This window comes from Cannabis sativa, chromosome X, assembly GCF_029168945.1.
Source record: "Cannabis sativa cultivar Pink pepper isolate KNU-18-1 chromosome X, ASM2916894v1, whole genome shotgun sequence".
In the NCBI taxonomy this organism is placed as follows: Eukaryota; Viridiplantae; Streptophyta; class Magnoliopsida; order Rosales; family Cannabaceae; genus Cannabis; species Cannabis sativa.
The window spans coordinates 15,009,816-15,025,189 of record NC_083610.1 but is presented as its reverse complement, the minus strand read 5'-3'; the positions used below and the strand labels follow the sequence as shown (position 1 = coordinate 15,025,189).

General features: G+C 36.0%; 2 protein-coding genes across 4 annotated transcripts; one reads left to right on the top strand and one right to left on the bottom strand.

Annotated features, from left to right (window-relative positions):
* Window positions 1-758: 758 nt before the first annotated feature.
* Window positions 759-7,830, top strand: LOC115704030 (protein NETWORKED 1D). 3 transcript variants are annotated; one of them, XM_030631255.2, is made up of 5 exons: window positions 759-1,116; window positions 1,540-1,614; window positions 1,738-1,975; window positions 2,246-6,207; window positions 6,366-7,830. In XM_030631255.2, exons 3-5 carry the CDS (start codon window positions 1,879-1,881, stop codon window positions 7,560-7,562), a joined length of 5,256 nt encoding a protein of 1,751 aa, XP_030487115.2. In that variant the 5' UTR covers window positions 759-1,116; window positions 1,540-1,614; window positions 1,738-1,878; the 3' UTR covers window positions 7,563-7,830. The 3 variants fall into 3 exon arrangements, with proteins under 3 accessions (XP_030487115.2, XP_060961285.1, XP_060961286.1); XM_061105302.1 differs by having other exon boundaries at window positions 857-1,116; window positions 1,544-1,614; XM_061105303.1 differs by lacking the exon at window positions 759-1,116 and adding an exon at window positions 1,172-1,307 and having other exon boundaries at window positions 1,544-1,614.
* A 272-nt stretch (window positions 7,831-8,102) lies between these two features.
* LOC115704038 (protein ANTAGONIST OF LIKE HETEROCHROMATIN PROTEIN 1) lies at window positions 8,103-9,711 on the bottom strand. The gene is made up of 2 exons (XM_030631262.2): window positions 9,454-9,711; window positions 8,103-9,187 (listed from the first exon to the last, which is right to left on the bottom strand). The coding sequence occupies exons 1-2, from the start codon at window positions 9,581-9,583 to the stop codon at window positions 8,127-8,129; spliced, it is 1,191 nt and encodes a 396-aa protein (XP_030487122.2). The 5' UTR covers window positions 9,584-9,711; the 3' UTR covers window positions 8,103-8,126.
* Between the last annotated feature and the right edge of the window lie 5,663 nt (window positions 9,712-15,374).

Below are 15,374 nucleotides of genomic sequence, written 5' to 3'. Positions count from 1 at the left end.
GAATGCCGTACTACAATAACTGTTAAAAGGTTAAACCCGAAATAATTCCGTACTAAAAAATGTAATAACGGTTTCAGTTTTTTTTTATTGTTTTCAATAAATAAACTGCTCGTCAAACAAGTTGCATTTTTTATTTAAAAAAAAAGGAAATAAATTATTTTGTCAAAAAGAAGAAGAAGAAACTATTTTATATAAAAAAAATAACAATGCATTGTCATATCCAATCACATTTTTGTCCTAACCTAATTTCTCCCTTTTTGTCAAAATATGATGTCATAAACCATTCTCATATGGTCCAATCCTCCTAGTCACCTTGATAAGCAAGTTCACACAACAACTAAGCAATAATACTAATAAATATTTGAAAAATCCATAAATCCAGCTACATAATTATTAATTTGTCATCAAAATACAATTTTTATTTTTTGTCGGGGAAAGCATTTATCAGCCCTTAAAAAAAACGTTATCAGCCACTAACTCAAGTGAGTGAAAAATCACTTGTGCATATTTTAAGAACAGATATATATTTACCTGAAAACAAGAAAAGAATCCCAGATTGTAAGGGAAAAATAGAACAATCTAGATACTAAAAATAGAAAATTATTACAATAGTCAAACATCATTAATCCCTATAACAAAACATTTTTGAAATCCCTCCCACAAGGGTGTTTTGGTCACTTCGTGTAAGATTTATATTCCCACAAATTTTATTTTATTATTTTTAAAAAAAGAAACACGAGACAAGTTTTAATTCCAATTTCCAAATTAGTGTGATCACTTACCATTTACCAAAAATAAATAAAAAAATACAACAAGTCAATAACACTAAATTAATTAATTACTATCCATTTTATTTTCATCTTCAAGAAGCATTAGCTTTCTCTTTCCTCTTTTACAGTTTGCAAAAGCTGATATTGGTACCAAACCGGAAACAGTGCATAAAAAGCAAAGAGAAATAAACAGAGAAAAGTGAGAGAGCCTTCAGAAGAGAGAGAGAAGAGAGAGATCTCACATGGGGTGAGAGAGAAAAGCAAAAGCAGCTGAAGCTGCTGCAAAATCAAAAGCAAAAGAGAAAAACAATCAAAATCAATTTATTTATTTTTTATTTTATTTTTGGTAAGTGTTGTATTATATACTTTTATGTATGGTTTTTTTCTTGTGTGTCATTTTGATTGTTATAGTTGTAGTTTTCACTCATGTTTTTGAGAGAATCCATGCCCGTGTTGTTTACTTCTCAAGTCATAATGTTTTTGGCGACTTTTGTAGTTGGTGGACAACTTTGTTTTCGATTTTTGGTTTTTGGGTAGGTACAATTTTTTTTTAATTCTTTGCTATGTTCATGGAATTTCGGAAGCTGGTTTCGTAAAATTAAAAACTAGTTCTACACTTGTTTATGTCTTTTTCATGATCATAAACTTGCGTGGTCTAAACGCTGATGGGGAAGTATTTAATGTAAACTTGTGATTATCTTGAAATACCTGAATTTTGTTTTATAATTCTATGATTTTGATCATCTGGGTTGAATTTATCATTGATTAGGTAGTTTGTACAAGATAAAAAGTTAGCAGTGACGACTTGGGTTCATAATTTTTGAAACTGGGCTCAGTTGATCAGGTAGGTTTTTTGAGAGTTATTTTTCAGATCTTTGTAACGTATATTTCAGAATCTGATTTCATCAATTGGGTAGCTTGGAATCGTCTAAACTTAAATTTTGAATTCTTGGCTTGATGGCTGTAGGTGCGAGCAGCAAGAGATATACAGCTTCATCCTCCTGAGAAATTTTCAAGTTTAGGTGGTTTTTGTGCTGGTTCTGGCTTGATTTTGGATCGGAATCTGGTCTAGATCGGATAGTGAAGAGTGGTGTTATTGAACACAGTTATGGCATCCAAAGCAGATTCTAGACGTATGTATTCTTGGTGGTGGGATAGTCATGTAAGCCCCAAGAATTCAAAATGGCTTCAGGAAAATCTTACAGGTATAGTACTGCATTCCTTTGCAGTTTTTGCTCAATATATTGACTTGGGTCCTTGCTAAGACTGACTGTTTTTGGTTGAACACAGTTTACAGTTTACAAGTTTTTGTATAAATTCTGCTCACACTTGTAAATCCAAATTCTTCTTTACTCCCTTAAAATGTGCCTATTCTCTTTGTTTCCAACTCTTATGTTTTCCTTTGTTGGTTTGGGATTTAGTAGTTTCGTGTTCCCTACTAACCAGTTACAATTACTTCATTACTGCTTGAACAGATATGGATTCAAAAGTGAAGCTAATGATAAAGCTCATTGAAGAGGATGCAGATTCTTTTGCAAGGAGGGCAGAGATGTATTACAAAAAACGCCCAGAGCTTATGAAATTGGTTGAAGAGTTCTATCGAGCATATCGTGCATTAGCTGAAAGATATGATCATGCAACGGGTGTCATCCGCCAGGCTCATCGGACTATGGCAGAAGCATTTCCTAATCAAGTTCCTTTCAATATGTCAGATGAGTCCCCTGGTTCTGCTACTGACGGTGATCCTCATACACCTGAGATACCACATTCAGTACGGGCATTCTTTGACCCTGATGAACTGCAAAAGGATTCTTTGGGACTCTCATCATCCAACTTTCATGCTGGCAAGAGAAATGGTGGTTTTGGAGAAGAATCTGATACAGTAACAGGAAGAAAGGGTCTAAAACAGCTCAATGACCTGTTTGGATCTGGAGAGAAAGCAAGCCATGCGAAGTTTTCACAAGGAAGAGCAAGAAAAGGCCTTAATTTTCAAGATTTGGAGGGAGAGACAGATATAAGTGTCCAGAGCAATGGCAGTAGTGATCTTCAAGCTCAGGCTGAATCAGATTCTGATCGAGTGGGCAAAGCTGAGGCAGAAATTTTGAACTTGAAGAAAGCCCTTGCAAAATTAGAATCTGAAAAGGAAGCAGGCTTGGTTCAGTACCAACAGAGTCTGGAGAGATTAAGCAATCTGGAGTCTGAAGTCTCTCGTGCACAAGAGGATTCCAGGGACCTTAATGAACGAGCTAGCAAAGCTGAAACTGAGGTTCAAAATTTGAAAGATGCCCTTACGAAATTACAGGCAGAAAGGGAAGCTAGTCTTCTGCAATATCAGCAGTACTTGGAAAAGATATCCATTCTCGAAAAAAGTATCTCTTCTACCCAAAAGGATGCTGGAGAACTTAATGAACGTGCTAGGAGAGCTGAAACTGAAGCTGATGTTTTAAAACAAGACCTTGCTCGGATAGGAACTGAAAAAGATGCTGCACTTGCACAATATGAAGAGAGTATGGAGGTTATGTCAAATCTGCAGAACAAGTTACTACAAGCTGAGGAGGGCGCTAGACAAATTAATGAGCGTGCATATAAAGCTGAGCACGAGGTTGAAACCCTGAAACAAGCAGTTGCCAAATTAACAGAAGCAAAGGAAGCTGCTGCTCTCCAATACCAGCAGTGCTTAGAGAGAATCTCTTATCTTGAACAAGAACTCTCTCGTGCTCAAGAGGAGGCACGGAGACTACACAATGAGATAGATGATGGGCTTGCAAAGTTAAAGGGTGCTGAAGAAAAGTGTCTTCTTTTGGAAAAATCAAATTATTCTCTGCAATCAGAGTTGGAGGGTTTAGTTCATAAGGTGGGAACTCAGGGTGAGGAACTAACAGAGAAGCAAAAGGAGTTGGGTAGACTATGGGCTTGTGTACAAGAAGAGCGGATGAGATTTGTTGAAGCTGAAACTGCTTTCCAAACATTGCAGAATTTGCACTCTCAGTCTCAGGAAGATCTAAGATCACTAGTTTCTGAGCTTCAGAACAGGGCTGAAATCCTAAAAGACATGGAAATGCGTAAGCAGGGTTTGGAAGAGGAAGTTCAGAGAGTCAAGGAGGAGAACAAAAGTGTAAATGAGCTCAATTTGTCTTCAGCTGTTTCAATAAAAAATCTGCAAGATGAGATCTTGAACTTACGGGAGACAATAAAGAAACTCGAAGAAGAGGTTGAACTTCGAGTGGACCAGAGAAATGCTCTTCAGCAAGAGATATACTGTTTGAAAGAGGAATTGAATGAATCAAATAAGAAAAACCAGACTATGCTAGAGCAGGTGGAGTCAGTAGGCTTCGATCCAGAATGCTTTGGATCATCTGTGAAAGACTTGCAGGATGAACACTCGCAGCTAAAGAAGATTCATGATACAACTCAGATTGAGAAAGTGGCTCTTTTGGAACAATTGAAGATCATGGAGAAACTAATGGAGAAAAATTCTCTTTTGGAGAATTCTCTTGATGATTTGAATGTCGAGTTGGAAGGAGTAAGAGAAAAGGTGAAGGCATTAGAAGAAACCTGTCAGTCACTTCTTGAAGAGAAGTCAAATCTTGTTGCTGAGAAGACCAGCTTAATTTCTCAATTACAGATTGCAACTGAGAATTTAGAGAATATATCAAGGAGAAACACTTTTTTGGAAGGTTCTCTTTTAGATGCAAATACAGAACTTGAAGGATTGAGGATAAGGTCGAAGAGCTTAGAAGATTCATGCCTGGTGCTTGATGGCGAGAAGTCTGGTCTCATCACTGAAAGAGAATGCTTAGCTTCTCAGTTGGGTATTACTCATCAAAGACTGGAAGATCTGGGCAATGGATATGCAGCATTAGAAGACAAACTTTCTGCTCTGGAGAAGGAGAGACAAACTGCACTTGGCATGGTAGAAGAGCTGCGCATTTGCTTGGACACTGAGAAGCAAGAACGTGCCAGTTTTGCACAGTTAAGTGAAACCCGGTTGGCTGGTATGGAGTTGCAGATCTGTCATCTACAAGAGGAAGGTCTTCGGAAGAACAGAGAATACGAAGACGAACAAGATAAGGCTTTTAATGCTCAAATTGAAATCTTAATTTTACTAAAGTTCATACAAGGCCTAGAAGAGAAGTATTTGTCTCTCATCATTGAGCATCAAAAGCTCCTGGAGGCATCAGAAAAGTCCAAGAAGCTGATCTCGGAGTTGGAGAAAGAAAATGATGAGCAAAATGTGGAAAATAAATATCTGTCTGAACACAATAATGTACTGAGAGTGGGGCTTTGTCAGTTTTTGAAGACCCTGGATATTGATGATAACCTTGGGTGTGCAGGTAAGGTTGAACAGGATCAGAGACTTCTTAACCTTGTACTTGTCAAACTTCAAGATACAAAAAATTCTTTGTTTAGAAGTTTTGATGATAATCTACAACTGGTAATTGAGAAGTTAGTTCTTGTGACCATATTGGAGCAAGTGCAGTTGGAGGGGACTAATCTTATGACAGAAAGAGATACTCTTGATCAGAAATATACGAACCAGTCTGAGCAGTTTGTGGCATTACAGTTAGAGAAGCAGAAGCTTTGGCAGGCCACTGAAGAATTAAAATTGAAAATTGTGGAGGGTGATCGCAGAGAGGAAGTGTTGACATATACATCAGAGAATCTTTGTAAGCAGCTGTCGGACTTGCAAGGGGAGTACCAAAATCTGCAGAAAGAACACTGCGAGGTGCTTGAGAAAAATGAAACCTTGGTGAAGACGGTCTCAGATTTGGGAGAACATAAGAGCTTCCTAGAAGAGGAAAACCTTGTTATGATCGGTGAAACAATTTATCATAGTAATCTTTCTCTTGTTTTCAAAGATATTGTCTCCCAAAATATGGTAGATCTTGACGAGCTTAGTGAAAGATTGAACAAGCTTCATCTTAATCATATCGACCTTAAGGAGAAGGCAAGAACGTTGGAGGACAAGTTGGAAGATCTACAGATTGAAAATTTACACCTAAAGGAGTGTTTAAATAAATCAGACATTGAGCTGAACATTGTTACGTCTTTCAATAATGACTTAAAAACTGAAATCACTTGCTCAAAGGATCTGCTATCTCAGAAGGAAAATGAAGTTTTATTGTGGGAGAGCAAAGCGAATACATTCTTTGCTGAATTGGAAACCTCCAATGTTTGTAATGTAGTACTCGAAGGAAAGATTAGCGCATTCACCGATGAATTCGCTAGGCTCGAAGATCGAAGTAATTCCAAGGATAGAGAGATTGAACTTTTGAAACAAGAAGTTGGCACAGTAAAGGATGCAAACAGAGGACTCCAAGCTCGGATGGCTGCATATACCTCAGCTGTTAAATCTTTGAAGAAAAGTATTACATCTCTTGAAAACCATGTAGTACTGGAAGGAGAACCTTCTAAACGTGAAAGCAGTGAAATAGAGGTAATTTCTGTTTGTTCATACGCACTCACTAAACATATCCACCATTTACTCCAAATGTTCTTAAATTTTCAAGTTGTAATCTTCTCTAAGTGTCACCATGTACGGCAGCCTTACATCTAGTTATGAATATATCTGAAATGTTATCCATTGTTTTTTAGGATGCTTGTTTGATGTCCCAGAATGCTGAAACCTCTCAATCAGATGAAGTTCATTCTGCTACCATGGTACCAGATGGAATTTCGGACTTACAGGACTTTCAATCGAGGATTGAAGATATTGAAATGGCCCTAATGGAGAAGGAAAAAATTGTGATGCTTGAATTTCTAAATACTGGTACCAAACTGGACGCTGCAATGCAGGAAATTGAAGAGTTAAAGGCTAGAGGCAAAGAAAATGGTCAATCTAGCAAGCATATTTATGCAACAGAGGAAGCAGATGAATTGAGGGGTAGTCATAGACTTAACAAAAACCTGAGGGTGCGGACACGGAGCCATGAAATCTCTGAAGTTTTAACAAAAGACATCGTCCTTGATCAGATATCAGACTGCTCTTCTTACGGGAGAAGCAAGAGAGAAGCAGTAGAGGCTGAGAATCAGATGCTCGAGTTATGGGAGACTACTGAGCAGGATGGAAGCATTGACTTGAAAGTTGGCAAATCTCAGAGGGTTGCTCTGGCATTGAATGAGCGTCAAGCTGAAGCAAGCAAAGCACACAAGAAGCAAAATCCCTCTATTGAATCATTAATGGAGAAAGAGCTTGGTGTCGACAGATTAGAGCTATCAAGGAGATTTTCAGAGCCTCGCCAAGAAGGAAACAAAAGAAGGGTTCTTGAGAGACTGGATTCTGATGCTCAGAAGTTGTCTAACCTTCAAATAACAGTGCAAGATTTGAAGCAAAAGGTAGAAACTACCGAGAAGAGCAAAAAAGGCAAAGTTATGGAGTATGATTCGGTTAAGAGTCAACTAGAAGAGGCTGAGGAAGCAATCACAAAGTTAGTTGATGTGAATAAAAAACTGACGAAGAACTATGAACATGTTTCTCAATCCTCAGATGGATCAGTGGCTGCAACAGGTTCAGATGAAAGTGGTAGTGTCAGGAGAAGGAGAATCTCAGAACAGGCAAGAAGGGGTTCGGAGAAAATTGGTCGGTTGCAACTGGAAATTCAGAGATTACAATTCTTGCTACTGAAACTTGATGGTGATCAGAGAGAAAGTAGCAGAAGAACCAGGATCACTGAGCATAAATCAAGAGTTCTCTTGCGTGATTATCTCTACGGTGGCGGTGTTAGAACTGGAAGGAAATACAAGAAAACACCTTTCTGTTCATGTGTGCAGCCCCCAACTAAGGGAGATTAAAGCAATTAAATCATGTATCGGCTCATAAGTAGTTATAAAATGTAATGAGACTAGTTCCTTTGTCCATAAATTTTCCCTTTTTTTACCTTAGAATTTTATGTAGACAGTAAATGTTTTTCTTTTTCTGGTATTTAGATTTGAGATCCTGATGTACATGCCAGGCCCCCTATCTTAATCAAACGATGACACTCTCATGGATCATGGAGTTGTTTTTACAATATTGTTTTAATAAGTTTTGCAAGAAATGAAGCAGGTTCTATGTGGGAAACGCAATGTCATATGTTTCAAGCTACCCTCTTTCTCTAACTTGATTTTGTACTGCTAATTGTTTGGTGCACTTGCCAGTTTTCATACTATTAGTCTGAACAAAATTTTCGAAAGAGTATCATCTTGCTTCTTTACAGCATTAGAGGATAACTTCTTCCTAATCTATATAGACATTTTTTGATCTGCGCCTAATTGGGAAACATTGTGCTTAAGTGATAATTTGCATTAACCTACAGCTCAACTCAAATCGAAACAAGATACGCACAGCAAGAATTACAGGACATAAAAATTAAAAAATTATTTAGATAGTGAAGTTTGTTCAACATGCGCTTTTGTAAACACTTTGGCTAAATTTTCCCTCAAATTCTCTCCCAAAGGATCAACTTGCTTACAGTACTGTTCTCCATATCCTGAATCATGATGTCCTGATAGAGCAGCATCTGGATGCAACTTATCTCCACAGTCAATTATTATATTGTGAAGCAAACAACATACCAAAATAATGCTTGGCAGTTTACGTTTATCTGGTCTCCACATAACCTTGTTAAGAATTCTCCAGCCCCCCTTTAACTGAGAGAATGCCCTCACAGCAAGCAACCTTGCAGCCTCATGCTTCGCATTAAAACTGGCCATGGAACTCACAAGTCCACTAGACTCGTAAGGTGTTATGAGCCAGGGAAGTAGAGGATATGCAGCCCCACCAACAATGTACTCTCTAATCTCAACTCCTCCAGATAAAGTTGTTGAATTCCCATCTAATCGGTCTCCGCTGTTACAAAGTTTATAAAATCCAGAAAACTTCAACACTCTAGATACTGACATACCACCAGGCCAACCAGTGACCATATCAAGAAATCTCATCTCATGGTCGACAACTCCCTGCACGAGCATGCTGTAGTTGTTCTCTGGATCACACCAATCGTCCGAAGTTTGAACAGCAGGCAGGGTCATAATAATGTGTGTTGCATCAATGGAGCCACAGCAATTGGGCAATCCAAACTCTGCTTCAAGTTTGGATTTGATCTCCTCCATTCTAGCTGAATCCGGCCACCTTAAATGGTGCTTGGCTCGCTCCTCTAAGGCTTCAATGAATCTCCAAGTAACCTGAGAAACAGTGGATTGGCCAACACCAAAAGCAGCCCCAACTGAGACTTGGGACTCCCCAGAAGCCAACCTTCTGAGTGCAATAGCAACCTGTTTCTCAACACTAAGAAGTCTACCTTCAATGTTGATGAGTCCAGATGGTGGTCTTGACACAAGATCTTCTCTAACTAAAGAACAAATGTATTCAAAAGTCTTTTTAGAGACTCTAAAGAAATACTTAAACCCTTCTGCTTCCTCATTTGGAACTGAATAACCTACAAGTTTGTATTTACAGTTACACCTCCAACAAAAATAACACTAGCTGGATTTCATGGAATGTTCATCATGTAAAATCATTAAAACCACCAAAACATAAGCAATTCTAGTACTATGCTTTCTTAATGAATGATTAAAAGATAATCTGGGAACTCTCAAATTAGAATCACAGCAGAAATTTAAGGGAAAAAATAAAAATTAATGCTTGCCTAATGAGTTATAAACTTGGATGAAAATAAAAATGGTATAGGGAATGAAGAGCAACCTGGGGTGGAAGAATTTTTTTGCCAGAAACAGTCCCACCAGTCGGAATCTATGGGTTTGGGTTCATTAGGAGAGTTGTTCGCTTTTCTGGATTCCTTCTTGCTTTTCTTTGATTTCTTGGGGGGCGCCATTAGAGTGAAGGAGGATACTACCCAGAATTTCGATAGTCTGTGTCTGTAATAAAAAATAAAGTTAAGGCAAGTGTTTCGGGAACGGGAAACGGGAAACTGAAGGAAAAGTTTGCCTGCTAAGGCCAACTTCAATACTAAAAGCTAAATTTAATATTAAATTAACACAAAGTATAATTTTAACACTAAATTATTTTTTATTCTAACCACAATATAAAATTTACATTAAAAAATATTCTTTATTATTATATTATTTTATTAAATTATTTCACAATATAATATATATAAAAATCTAAAAATTTAATTATAAATATATTATTTTAATGTTAAAAATTAACTTTTACTATTTTTAAGATTTTAGTGTCTTATTAAATTAATACTAAAAAAATATAATTTTAACACTAAATTTTTTTCTGTTTCAACCACAATGCTAAAATTTACACTAAAAATATTTTTTATTATTATATTATTTTATTAAACTATCTCACGATATAATATATATATATAAAAACATAAAAATTTAATTACAAATACATTATTTTAATGTTAAAAACTAAATTTTACTCATTTTAGAATTTTAATGTTAAGCCCTCTCGAAAATGGCAACTCACAGTCATACAGTCACTTGTTCAATTTCAATATATGACCAACAAAAAATTAAATAACAAATGGGAAATTTACACAGATTACTGTTTTTTCTCATTTTCTTTCTTACACGCCCAAAATAACTTTTATACTTGTTTTTTTTTTTTTTCGGCAGTGTACTGCCAACAATTTTATGTTATTGTTTTGTTTTGTTTTTTGATTGATTGGGACATGGGCTCTTTTTCTTTATTTAATTTTTTATTTTAATGGATGTAAAAGTTATTATTTATTATTTTTAATATTTAATAATTATTATTTTTTGAGATAATTTAATAATTATTATTTTGATGAAAATGTTGATGGGATGTGTCATAAAAGTGACATGTTTTACTTTTTCTTTTATTTAAATAAATTTAAAAATCACACCCCATGTCTCACTCTTTTTCTTTTATTTAAATAGATTTAAAAATCCCACTCCCATTTCTCACAATTCATCTTCTTCATCATCTTTATCTTCTAGCTTTTCACATAAATCTCACCCCCATGTTCTAATATTCATCTTCTTCTTCAAGTTTTTTTTTCTTCATCTTTACCGTTGTTTTAGTATTGTTCTACTGTTGTTTTTCATGATTTTTATTTTTTTTTTCATGTTCAGTTCTTCTTCTTCATCTTCTTTTCTTTTCTTCTTCCTTTTTTTTTTTAATTTTTTGAAGTTCTTAGTTATGTTTTTTTTTGAAAATATTAGAGTTAGTGTGGTTTTTTTTTGTTCTAATTTTCTAGAACTTTTTTTGCAAATATAGTGCATTTAGTATTGAGGATGTGCACAACATAGTTAATTTTTGATCATTTTTTTCTTTTATTGTTTTATTTGTTTTAGTATTGTTTTACTGTTGTTTTTCATGATTTATTTATTTGATGCCGATTTCACTGCCCTTGCTCCATCTCGCTGGAATTAATAGGTATTTTCTGGGTGTTCTCGTGTTGTTGTGATGGTTATGTCTGTGAGTGTGGAAGATGGAGGCTATAAATACATTTCTTCTTCGTTCTCTTTGGCTATTTTTGTGGTTTTTTTCTTTTGGTTCTCCTATAAATATATTTGACGAGCTCACTCACAAGAGAGTTTTGAGGTGTGTGTTTCTTTTATATTTTTCTAAGTAGTTATATTTGCTTCATTTGTTTTTGTGTTGTTTCAGTGTTGTTTTAGTAGTTTTTTTTATTATAATTTTCTAGGAATAGACTTGCAAATATAGTTGATTTTGCATCTGGTGTTGAGGTTGTGCAGCAGATTGCTTGTTTTTTTTAATCATTTTTTTTCTTTTGTTTTGTTTGATTGTTTTAGTGTTGTTTAACCGTTGTTTTGCCATGATTATTTATTGACGTCAATTTTACTGCTTTTGTTTAATCTTGTCGGAATTAATGGTTATTTTCTGGTGTCCTGGTGTTGTTGTGGTGGTTATGTCTGTGATTGTCAAAGATGGAGGCCTCATACTTTTGTTTTGGTATTGACAGTATAAAAGAAAAAAAAAAGGGGAGGACAGTATAAATGTTAATTCTGCCGTGTGGCAGTAAAATTGAAAAGTATTACCCCAAATCCAGTATTTTTGTAAAATGCCCAAATTCTAAGGTTCAAAAGTGGCCCAACAACTCCAGCCGAAACTTATCAGTTTGGTACTTTGGGCTTTGCAGATGTGCTACAATCTAAAAACTGAATGAGAAATTATAATGACTCAAAATTATTGAAATATCTTTATTTTAAAACTTGTTCAGAAATGATTCGCACACTATTTATTATTTAAATTATTTTTTTCAAATAATTTTTTTTTTTATGTTTTTTTACGTTTTTAATGTTCAATCAATTTAGCCAAAAAGTTAGCTTGATGACATGAATATTGTTTTTGACACGTGGCACGAGGGAAAAACTATGGGCCTTGCATCCTAGGATAGGACAATGTTGTTTGCACATTGGGGGCACCCAAATAAGCACCAAAATCTAACGAAGTCGTTTTTGAGTGTTATCGTTCAACAAACAAGTCACAATAACCACAAAATGATAAACCATGAAGTTGAGAATGTCACTTGGACATCCTGCAACTCAACCTAAGCCCAATACAAGTACTGGGCACCCAGGTTGACAATGCGTGCGCTGCCTTGTATTAGTTTCGGTTCTCAACAACTTCCTATAGCAATTTGCTTAGCCATTGCTCTAGGATACATGAGAGATATGCTCAAGCCAAGTTTTTGACCTTAGAGGTAAGTCTGGACAAAACTTTACCTAGAGACACCAAGTGCACATTAGGCACCCAAGTTGACATATAGTCACCCTGGGCTACACGACGACTAGGGTTCAGGTTTGCAGGAACTTCTTTAGATCTCAATTCCTCAAATCCAACAAGGAACAACGCCATGACATGATTTTTCATCAAAGACGTCCCGAATAAGCCCATATCAATCTATGGGCACCCAGGTTGACATTGCAACTTGGGCACCGATTTTACTTTACCAAGTAACGCCCGTGCGAATTAGACAAAACTAAAATTCGGTTAGTGCTTTTCATTAAAAAGAAGATTGGACATCAACGAGACAATTTTTGGAGACTTTTTCCCCCGCCTGGGCGCCTAATGCAGGCTTTCAGGCCATTATGGGCGCCCAAGTTGATGTGTCTCAACCAAGGGCACTTTGTTACACCTAATTTCGAAGAAGTCTTCTAAGCATTTTCCTTATTTTTGTCAACAATGAAGATACAAGTGCTTTCATGAAGTAAACAAAGCCATTTGAGGCCCAAATGAAAAGTAGGGCGCCTATCACACCAGGAATTGGTGCCCAGGTACGTAGTCCACGTGACTTGTGGTTGATTGTGATTCCATCTTAAGAATTATTCCTTTTTTTTTTCTCCCAAAACGAGATATGAGACTTGGAATCAAAAGAAAAAATCATTTTAGTGGTGGTGCAGCCCCCAGGCACCACCATGCACCACCCTAGGCACCCAAGTTGACATTTGCCATAAGGCTTAGTGTTTTGTCCATCAAACGATAGTTTAGTCTTGGGAATCAATCTTATTTTGCCACCAACATAAGATTTGGATGCTTCTGCAAGTCAATATCTTATGTACATGTGTCATGCGCAAGTCCATCGACACTTACGCGCACTAATAATCATGTAATGACTGCATACTTAGAATATAGATTAGTGGACATTTAGCATTAAAAAATTATATTATGTGATTAAATGATCAGATGTGGGTTCTATTTTCAAGAAGTAGGCACTTGAGTTATCATTTCTTAATTATGGAGATTTTATTAAGTTTTAGATGAATTATATATGATAAACATGTATTTTAATATTTTTTTTTGTATTTCTTGCTCGGTAACAATGGAAATACGACTGTTTGGCCATTAGAGTCACACGAGTATAGTTTAGAACCTTTCTTTTAGTGGAAAAAGTATATTTAATATTTGAACTATCGAGATTAGGAGGGCTATGGTATTTAACCATTTTACTCTTAGACCTTAAGGTTACTTAAGCATGAAGAAAAGTAAAATTGGAATCTTTGCCTAAAGTTAGGCTTTGTCTTTTAGTGGAATAGTAGGATTTTCCTAAGTTTTATTTCTAATTATTAACTAAGGATAAAACCAATTTAATAATGAAATAAGGAAAAGTTAGAAAAAGTTAAGAAAAATAAAATCTTTTCCATTGCTTTCTCTCTCTCCACTTCAACCCTAAGGAAACTAGAAGAATGAGAGCTTTTCTTCTTTATTTCTCAGGGAATTCAACTTGAATTCAAGAAGAATTGGAAGATTAAACCAGAGGTAAGCCCTAGAACCCATTTTCTTAGATTTTTGAAAGTTAAAGGTTGGTTTCAGCATGCAATCTTTGAGAATAAGTTTTGTTCGAACACTAGATGTTTGTGGGTTTCTTTCTGAGCTAAATTAGATTTTTTTGAGCTTACTTTGGCTGGAGAAGGTATTGAGCAAGTTTAAGTTTGAGAACTCAAATTTGGCTTAACAATGGTGATTTTTGAATTCTTGTGTTTCGGTTGCTGCTATATTGCTTGAAATATGTTTGTTGGGATGTTATTAGGTGCTCTGGAGAGTTATATGAAGTTTGGGGTAGAATTGAGTTGAGAATCAAAGATTTTTTAGGATTTCTGCAGAAAAACAGTCCATCGTTTTACTAGAAACAATGAACTATTTCCCTAGGTAGGATTCTTAGAAAATAGTCCATCGTTTTGGAAATCCAGTTCACTGATTTGGGCAGTTTTGGAAGCCTCAATTTTTATATTTTCTCGATACATAGGGAATTTCCACGCTATTTAACGATAGGGAAACTTTTAGTTTTGAATTTAAGTCTCCGAAAGTGTTTAGAGTAACCCTTACCTATTTTACGTTAATGTGACATAGGGCCTTTGTTCATCGATCGATATTTCCCTTCATATTGGTCGGCACAACTTGAATCTAGAAATGAGATAAAATTAGTATAAGATGTAGATATGTATGTGTGCATATGATATACATGTTAAAATATGTGTTTTGCAATTCTAAGAAGTACGAATTGGTATCATAGAGGTACAATCATAGTGTCAAGTTAGCAGTACAAGTATAGTATTGGTTTTTACTGATATTGAATTCCTGTTAGATATTAGATGTATATTAGCTGTAAGAGAGTTAGATATTTAGTAGATATTTAGTCTCCTAACTCTGTATATAAATATGTATTATTCTATGAAATCAACACACAATTCGAATCACTATTTTCTACATGGTATCAGAGCATTGTGATTCAAAATTCGAAATTCGAAATTAGGGTTCTGAAAAAAAAATAAAAAAAATTAGGGTTTGAGTTTAGGGTTGTTTTTTCGAAAATCCTATTTGGAGTGAACATTGTTTCTCACCGCCCACATAGGAGGACTGCCCAGCCGCCGATCTACGAACCCCCGAAGTCTGGTCGCCGGATTCCTCGCGCGTGGGGCTCACGCGCCGCCTGAAGCTTCTGCGCGTGGGGCTCACGCGCCGGCGCGTGGAGGCGCGTGTGACGGCGCCTTCGACGGCGTTCTGTTGCCCATTCTTCACTGGGTTCTTCTAAGCCTACTCGCATCTGTTCTAGGTGGTAATTCGGTATTTGTTTGTCTTCTTCGTGTTTGGGTGTTCATTCTTTGGTGTTCTTTTGTTCTTTTTCTCTGTCCTTTGTGTTTGCTTTTGAGATTATGGCAGAG